The sequence below is a fragment of the Pholis gunnellus genome (genome assembly GCF_910591455.1).
Source record: "Pholis gunnellus genome assembly, chromosome: 20".
Taxonomy (NCBI): Eukaryota; Metazoa; Chordata; class Actinopteri; order Perciformes; family Pholidae; genus Pholis; species Pholis gunnellus.
In genome coordinates, this window is record NC_136547.1 from 21,063,979 (window position 1) to 21,073,652 (window position 9,674).

Consider the following 9,674-nt stretch of genomic DNA (forward strand, 5'->3'; position numbering starts at 1 on the left):
GCTCACGTGGGTGGAGGTCAGGTGACTGACTTGGCCTTTGAAGAACGTTGCTCTGCATAAGAAGCTCTGTGTTGTGTTCACAGCATGTTGTAGGTCGTCCTCCATCTGCACTGTGAGGCTGAATCTGAGCAGATAGTTCAAACACCTCAGAACTCATCTGCTGCTTCTATCAGCTGTGACGTCACCAATGAACACAGTGACCCAGGTCCAGACATGTGCATCCACAGCACCGCCTCCACCATGAGACAGGTGATGTGGTCTGTTTCAGGTCGTGAGCCGTTCCTTTCCTTCTCCACACTTTCCTCCATCATTCTGGGACAAGTTCATCTTGGTTTCATCCAAAGAATCTTGTTCCCACACTGGTCGGTCTTCTTCAGATGTCTTCTGTTGAAGTCTAGTTCCTTCCTGTTCTTCAGGGTCACCAGAGGTTGCACCTTGTTGTGAACTGTCTTTAGAGTCATGGAGGCGTCTCTTGATGGTAGACTTTAACACACTCCACCTCCTCCAGAGAGTTCTGGACTTCAGTAGATGTTCTGAAGGGTTTCTCTTCACCACGGTTCACCAGTTCTTTGAACCTCATAATGTTCTCCTTCACTCACATCGACACCTTTATGGTCTGCATGCTGAGAGTTCCAAGGACCAGCTACTAACTGCAAATATGACATTTTGAATCATATTGTCAGCATCATTTGTCATGAAATGGTGACAGAATAGGACACATCTGGCCATGAAACCGTTTGTCAGACAATTGTCCAGTTACTGCTGATCCTCTGAACATGTGGTGACTGTGGAACAGTGGCTGTATTTCATAAACGTTATTGTTTTGTTTAATCCATTGAATTAAAGCTGAAAGTCTTCAACCACATGTTGACTGATGAGTTGTGTCAATAAGCAGAATTAGAAAGATTGTGTCACAGTCCAGATACTTATGGGCTGACTGTATATGTGTGTGTGTGTGTGTGTGTGTGTGTGTGTGTGTATATATATTAGTGCTGGGCACGTTAACGCGTTATTATCGCGTTAACGCATTCATTAATTAACGCTGACAATTATATTATCGCCGTTAACGCAGTTTTTTTAATCTATTATTAAGCGACATTTTTAACACAAGAACCGCAGCGAGCGGTGAACAGCTGTTTGTGTGACGTCACTTCCTGCTGGTCCGGACCCCCTTCACTCCGTCACCGTCGGTCCTCCCGTCTCTCTCTCTCAATATAAAACAATATAAAATACATGTTGTCGTGTTTTTAAATGAACATATAAGCACGAGAGAACAAACTGCTCTTAACTCTTTGTTAGCTTAGCTTTCTCGTGCTACACGTTACTGCCACGGTACAGACTACAGGTTCCATGCTTCCCCTACATTCCCCTGGGTCCTAAGTCCCTCCATGTACAGCTTCTTATCACCCTCTATGTACCAACGTACATTTATAACAAACACCACACATTAGCGTAGCATAGTGTCTGACCAACACACCAACAATAGCAAAAGATAAATGATTCATTTAAATTATTTTTTAGAGTTTTTAAAGTGTTTAGTTTGTAATATGTATAATAATCACATCATTTAGTTATCACTACTGAGAGTTTAACAAACATAAAACATGACGTAGATAGGTTTCAGGTTTCAAGATGTATATTTAAATTCATCTCTGACACACATGAAGATAAAGTTGTGAACACGTCTGAATATCTATGATCAGAATCATTATAACTGTGTTATAACTGCTGCTGTGTGAAGAGAATCCTGCTGTTAACAAGAACCTGATGAGTTTAACGTGTTTAAACCAAATGTTGTTGACCTTTAGTTCATAGAGCAGCACTTTAACATAAAAGTAAACAATACACTACTTTAGATTCATTATTGAACTATGCGCATAATAATGAGATTAATCGCGATTAAAAATTGTAATCGTTGCCCAGCACTAATATATATTTTATATTTATATATATATATATATATATAAATATATATGTATAATATGTTTGTGTTGATGTGAGACTTTGGCGACTTTGTTGGGGACTATTTCCAGCGGCGGATTAATCCACATGTGTTATTTGTATGAGTCAGAATAAAGTATTGTTGATGATGATGATGATGATGATGGTGATGAAGAACACCATGAAGCTCTATGGGAAGAGGACATTGAGACATTAAGGTGGTGTTTGTTGTGTCTCCGTCCAGCCGTGTCATCTCCGTCCTCCTTCACCCTGAAGACAAACACCATCAGCACCACCGTCCCCAACTCCTACTACCCAGGTAACCATGGTGATAAGACAGCATATTATGGTCTGTAACAGACATGGACACTCAGCAGAACAATAGTCCAGGGGGCGGGGTATCAGAGTGAAACTCTTCCTTGTCTTCTTCCTCATCACTCATCATCTCTGATGTCCATAAAAAACAAATATTTGTAGTTTCCTATCCAGTGATAGAAGTCTGTCCGTCCTGATTCATTGATTCTTTCCGTCCTGATTCATTGATTCTTTCCGTCCTGATTCATTGATTCTTTCCGTCCTGATTCATTGATTCTTTCCGTCCTGATTCATTGATTCTTTCCGTCCTGATTCATTGATTCTTTCCGTCCTGATTCATTGATTCTTTCCGTCCTGATTCATTGATTCTTACCGTCCTGATTCATTGATTCTTTCCGTCTTGATTCATTGATTCTTTCCGTCTTGATTATTGATTCTTTCCGTCCTGATTCATTGATTCTTTCCGTCTTGATTCATTGATTCTTTCTGTCTTGATTCATTGATTCTTTCCGTCCTGATTCATTGATTCTTACCGTCCTGATTCATTGATTCTTTCCGTCCTGATTCATTGATTCTTTCCGTCTTGATTCATTGATTCTTACCGTCCTGATTCATTGATTCTTTCCGTCCTGATTCATTGATTCTTTCTGTCTTGATTCATTGATTCTTTCCGTCTTGATTCATTGATTCTTACCGTCTTGATTCATTGATTCTTTCTGTCTTGATTCATTGATTCTTTCTGTCTTGATTCATTGATTCTTTCCGTCCTGATTCATTGATTCTTTCTGTCCTGATTCATTGATTCTTACCGTCCTGATTCATTGATTCTTTCCGTCCTGATTCATTGATTCTTTCTGTCCTGATTCATTGATTCTTACCGTCCTGATTCATTGATTCTTTCCGTCCTGATTCATTGATTCTTTCCGTCCTGATTCATTGATTCTTTCCGTCCTGATTCATTGATTCTTTCTGTCTTGATTCATTGATTCTTTCCGTCTTGATTCATTGATTCTTACCGTCTTGATTCATTGATTCTTTCTGTCTTGATTCATTGATTCTTTCTGTCTTGATTCATTGATTCTTTCCGTCCTGATTCATTGATTCTTTCTGTCCTGATTCATTGATTCTTACCGTCCTGATTCATTGATTCTTTCCGTCCTGATTCATTGATTCTTTCTGTCCTGATTCATTGATTCTTACCGTCCTGATTCATTGATTCTTTCCGTCCTGATTCATTGATTCTTTCCGTCCTGATTCATTGATTCTTTCCGTCCTGATTCATTGATTCTTTCTGTCCTGATTCATTGATTCTTACCGTCTTGATTCATTGATTCTTTCTGTCTTGATTCATTGATTGTTTCCGTCTTGATTCATTGATTTTGTCGTGGTACTGGCTCAGATTAACTTGTTGGATCAATGACTGTTGATCAGATATTTGTTGTTTTACTGTTTCAGCCTCATGTTTGAACAACAGAAAGATCAATATTGAATATCAGATATCATGTTATTAATATTGACGTCCTGGTGGTTCACTGTTGGTAGTTCTGTCTGGTAGAGGACTAACATAAAGACCTGAGGCCCTGATCTAGCTCTCTATTGGTGGACTGTTGGTGTGAACACACTGAGAACCAGAACCAGATCACATCTGGTCCTCATCTGGATCTCAACTGCAGCAACACAGTCTGGTTTCATTAAAAGAGTGATCTAGGGAGCTGATGTTTCCTTCTTCTTTTCTCTTTTTTCCTTTGTCCTATCTGTCTGTCTGTCTCTGTCCTACCTGTTTGTCTGTCTGTCTGTCTCTCTCTGTTTGTCTCTCTCTGTCCTGCCTGTCTCTCTCTCTGTGTCTTATCTGACTGTTTCTCTGTCTGTGTCTCTCCGTCCTACCTGGCTGTCTCTTTGTCTGTCTCTCTGTCCTGCCTGTCTGTCTCTCTCTGTCCTGCCTGTCTGCTGCTGATGTCTCCTGATGACAGACCCCTTCGTACCGACGGCCATTCTAGGTGAGAAATGTTTCCGTTCCTTCTTCTGTAGGACAGAAAATAACAAACTGCACAGGCAGACAGACAGGAAGTAGACAGACAGGAAGTAGACAGACAGGTGAGACAAAGGAGAGAGAGACGGGTCAGAGGACAGAGAGGATGGAGAGAATGAGAAAGAGAGAGTGATACTTTGGCTTCCATCCATCCCTGCTTGCTTCTCGTTCAGCTGCTTTTGCTTCTTTATTTCCTATTTTTAAACATTTTAAATTTTTATTTTTATTATTTCATTTTAATTGAAGTCCTCCATCTTTGATTATTATATTTATTTCAATACAAAGATTATATTATAATTATAATGATTTTTCTTAATTTTTTGTTTTTTTATTATAATTTTTTTCATTTACTTTTATTCGTGACATTTTAACTGGTTATTTCTTGATTTCTTTTCTTTTTTGTATTTACTTTGTTTTTGTTTTCATTGCAAAAATAATTCAATTTGTTTACATTTAAAAAATAATTATTATTTCCATTTTGGTTTTGAGCCGATTTCTTTTGGTATTTTTTGGTTTGTTTGTGGTTTGTATTTTAAAGCGACGGTGGGCTTCACTCCATCTCTGCATCCACAACATTCCTGCGTGTTGACGTCACGTCTGTCTGTGACCTGTGACCTCTGCATGGACACAACACGTCCTCGTGGACGGGGGAGGGGGGGACAAGAGAAACCAGATCAGTCAGAGTCCCATTGTCTTCGTCTCTGGACGTCTTTTCTTTATTTAACATGAAATGAGCATAAAGTCAGATTAACGAAGACAAACTCAGCCTTCAATCCAAAGTGTTAAACATGTTCTATAATATGAACCTTCAAGCATCGACACACTGGTGAGAAGAACGCCGACTCAGCTGAAGGAAGAACAAAACTCAAGCCAAAGACGCTTCAACAAAGTAAAAAAGAAACTGAAACACAAGCGTTCATGAGGAGGAACCTAAAAAAAAAAATAATGATCTGCACCGAACCCACTGAAGATGAATCTGATCGTTATGACATCATTATGCTGATGAAATGTAGACGAGATCACACTATCGTGTTCTAATGAACAGATACAAGTAGCTTTTACAACAGAAATGTGATAACACCTTAATTATGTTTGTTAAATGAATAAAGATTTAACAAATCACACGTATTTCATCAGGTTAGCAACGTAAACTAATGTAAGCTAACTAAAGCGAACTAACGCTAACGTATGTGTGTTCAAACAACTCTGAAGAGATGGAGGTCTTGGTTCGATAATGACTTTAAGTTTTATTAACGTTTAACTGAAGCAGACATCTTTCTTTAACCAACAAGTGGACTCAAACAAAAAGACGATAATCAGCGGTTCTGTTTCTCTACAAACATCAAAGTGTTTCTGAAACTTAAACTAAACAGAATAATGAGACTGAGATACTTAAACAGTTGCTTATGAAGCTTTCTGTTGCTGTGAAAGAGAATATTGTCACAAAGTAAAATAGATCGTAGAAAGTGAAAAACCCCGGTGGCGTTGTTCTTACAGTTCGTTATTCTAAAACCTGTAATTGTTTGTTCTGAAGAAGCTCAGAAAATAAACAACAACAAACAGACGATAATTATTATGCTGATTGACTTTATCGGACCTTCACAATTTCTTAAGGTTTTTTTGTACTGTGGCAAAGACCTGAACCGCCCTACTCTGCCTCTGATTGGCTGACCCTGATATTCTTACCTTAAACAACCCAACCAACAGTCACTAGCCAATCAGAGGCGAAGTAGGGCGTGTCCTGCCTTCGGTATCGATGACGTCATTCTGCATAGATATTAGAGTTTGTTGAAGTAAAGGTGTATTCTCTGTCTTCAGAATAACAATGGGCATCCCCCGTCCTGTTTAATGCTAACCTTCAATGTTAAATGCTAATCTAATGTCCAAGCAAAGGAAGGAGGAATGCTTAAAGCAAACTGTCCCAAACTGTCTCCTGTCTCCTCATGCTAGCTAAACCGTCTTCAGACCAGACGAGTCCTTCTCTTAGGGTGCAGTTAGCCAGGTTAGCCGAGTTAGTCTAGGCGCTTCCTGCTAGCTGTTACAAGTTAAAATAGAGCAACTACAATGCTAGGAGCTACTTCCTGTTTGATTCATGCTAGCTGTGTGTTTCCAGTAGATTGAGTCCAGGCTAAAGTTGTTGCTTATACCCTGTCTCCTCTTCTTCTTCTTCTCTTCTATCTTTCTCTGTGTAAAGTGCCCATTAATGGTAAGTGGTTAAATTTGGGTCTAAGAGGGCGGGACTCATGTGGGGGGGGGGGGGGGGGGGGGGGGGGGGGGGGAGGTCACCACTGCGCATGGAGCCACACCCACAACCTGCTGTGATGTCATCAGTTAGCGTGGCCAATGCTTCATTTTTTAACCCCTCTGTGAAACTGTGACATCATAATCCCCAACTCCTCCCACCATTTCACCTCGAACCAATCAGGTGTCAGATCTGCCCATCTCTCTGTCGCTGATTGGTTGCCGTTTTTTGTCGTTGTGGTTGTCTCTCATTGGTCCTCCTCCGTCCAATCACAAACCGCCACCTCCATCACGTCACCCATCTCCTCGCCCTCGCGATGATTGGTTGGGCTGTTTGGGATAGAGCTTCTGATTGGTCAGTCAGCCCCCAGGCTAGCCAATAAGAGAGTTTACCACAGAGGTAGAGAGAGTAGAGGAAGGTGTCTGTTGAAATGTTCACTTCAGAGTCCTGGACGTTCTTTCAAGGGTCAATACAAAATAGTTTGCCAAAGAGGTTTGTTTTGTTCCAGGACTCTGAACTCTCTGCTCTTTTCACACTGCAGCACCAAGAACCTGGACCACATCTGGACCAGTACTCATTCCATGCTGTACTGGGTCTGGACCAGTACTGATAACTGGGTCTGGACTAATACTAATACCATGCTTTACTGGATCTGGACCAGTACTCATTCCATACTCTACTGGATCTTGACAAGTACTCATATCGTACTGTATTGGGTATGGACTAGTACTGATACCATTCTGTACTGGGTCTAGACTAGTACTGATACCTTGCTGTACTGGGTCTGGACTAGTACTGATAATTGGATCCAGACCAGTACTTATACCAAGTTGTACTGGGTCTAGACCAGTACTTATACCATCCTGTACTGGGTTTAGACCAGTACTGATGCTGCGGTCCAATTTGTTCTAAAAAATGATTTGTTAATGATAATGTTTTTTGGGAGCTTTGGGAGCAGTGTGAAAAGAAACCAGAGCCAATCACCATCCTCTCTTCAGTCATGTGATTTGATGTATGTGCCATTCATCTGTGTTGTCGTAGTAACAACATTGTCATCATTTTCCTTATAGTTACTAATATAAACAATTAGTTATCAGTGTAACTAGACATGGTTAGTCAGTTTACACCTGGTTAGTTACAGTCAGTTTACACCTGGTTAGTTACAGTCAGTTTACACCTGGTTAGTTACACTGTTACAGTCAGTTTACACCTGGTTAGTTACAGTTACAGTCAGTTTACACCTGGTTAATTACACTGTTACAGTCAGTTTACACCTGGTTAGTTACAGTCAGTTTACACCTGGTTAGTTACACTGTTACAGTCAGTTTACACCTGGTTAATTACACTGTTACAGTCAGTTTACACCTGGTTAATTACAGTCAGTTTACACCTGGTTAGTTACACTGTTACAGTCAGTTTACACCTGGTTAGTTACAGTCAGTTTACATCTGGTTAGTTACAGTCAGTTTACACCTGGTTAATTACACTGTTACAGTCAGTTTACACCTGGTTAATTACACTGTTACAGTCAGTTTACACCTGGTTAATTACAGTCAGTTTACACCTGGTTAATTACACTGTTACAGTCAGTTTACATCTGGTTAGTTACAGTTACAGTCAGTTTACACCTGGTTAATTACACTGTTACAGTCAGTTTACACCTGGTTAGTTACACTGTTAAAGTCAGTTTACACCTGGTTAATTACACTGTTACAGTCAGTTTACACCTGGTTAGTTACACTGTTACAGTCAGTTTACACCTGGTTAATTACACTGTTACAGTCAGTTTACACCTGGTTAGTTACACTGTTACAGTCAGTTTACACCTGGTTAATTACACTGTTACAGTCAGTTTACACCTGGTTAATTACACTGTTACAGTCAGTTTACACCTGGTTAATTACAGTCAGTTTACACCTGGTTAGTTACACTGTTACAGTCAGTTTACATCTGGTTAGTTACAGTCAGTTTACACCTGGTTAATTACACTGTTACAGTCAGTTTACACCTGGTTAATTACACTGTTACAGTCAGTTTACACCTGGTTAATTACACTGTTACAGTCAGTTTACACCTGGTTAATTACACTGTTACAGTCAGTTTACATCTGGTTAGTTACAGTTACAGTCAGTTTACACCTGGTTAATTACACTGTTACAGTCAGTTTACACCTGGTTAGTTACACTGTTACAGTCAGTTTACACCTGGTTAATTACACTGTTACAGTCAGTTTACACCTGGTTAGTTACACTGTTACAGTCAGTTTACACCTGGTTAGTTACACTGTTACAGTCAGTTTACACCTGGTAAGTTACACAAATTGCAACTTGCCAAACATCCATGTGATCATTGTCTTTCTGGGAATTCATCAGGTGTTCCAGTTAAACTCAAATTGTACATGAATCAATACATAATTTGGTGGTCTGATCCTAAAATAAACCATTAACAACCTAACAGAGTTCGATCCGGCCTTTATTTGTACAGTTTATGCACAGAATTAATCCTAAATCTACGATCCAAATTTGGCTTTTAATTACAATGATAAATGTACTGAGACAAACTGAATTTAACAAAGAAAACTGGTATAAATGTGTTGATTTTTGACTAATTCAAGCCCAAACCTGACATCATGACAAGTCAAACAGTTTTCACACAGATCAATGGGAGCAAGTCTGGATTCTGACCCGGGTCAGTCTGGTCCATCTCATCCAACATGATCATACATCATACCTGCATCACGAGTCACTGTTCATGTCTGTCTGTCTGCTGACTACAGTCTGACCCGTTTACTGTCATATTCTGTCTTCTGTTCCTCCTCCTCCTCCTCCTCCTCCCCCAGACGACAGCCACACCATGACCAGTGAAACCAGCAGCCTGGTCCAGTCTCACTACAAGCAGCGGGAGTCTGAGCGCGAGGCGCTGCCCTACCAGACGGGTCAGCTGCACCCGGCCATCCGAGTGGCCGACCTGCTGCAACACATCACCCAGATGAAGTGTGCCGAAGGGTACGGCTTCAAGGAGGAGTACGAGGTGAGACGCACACACACACACACACACACACACACACACACACACACTGCAAACGTGCCTCTTTCATCCATAGAAGACGTTCATGTTGTCATACTTATCGTCAAGATACTTTAGAGT

At 40.3% G+C, this 9,674-nt stretch overlaps 1 protein-coding gene across 2 annotated transcripts in view; it reads left to right on the plus strand.

Moving 5' to 3' along the window:
- Positions 1-9,674, plus strand: part of LOC306712246 (receptor-type tyrosine-protein phosphatase mu-like) — a 123,220-nt gene that overhangs the window by 91,276 nt on the left and 22,270 nt on the right. For both annotated transcript variants that reach the window (XM_079181430.1, XM_079181431.1), the window contains 2 exons: positions 2,186-2,260; positions 9,367-9,557. In XM_079181430.1, coding sequence (XP_079037556.1) covers positions 2,186-2,260; positions 9,367-9,557 — 266 coding nt within the window. The remainder of the gene's footprint in view (positions 1-2,185; positions 2,261-9,366; positions 9,558-9,674) is intronic.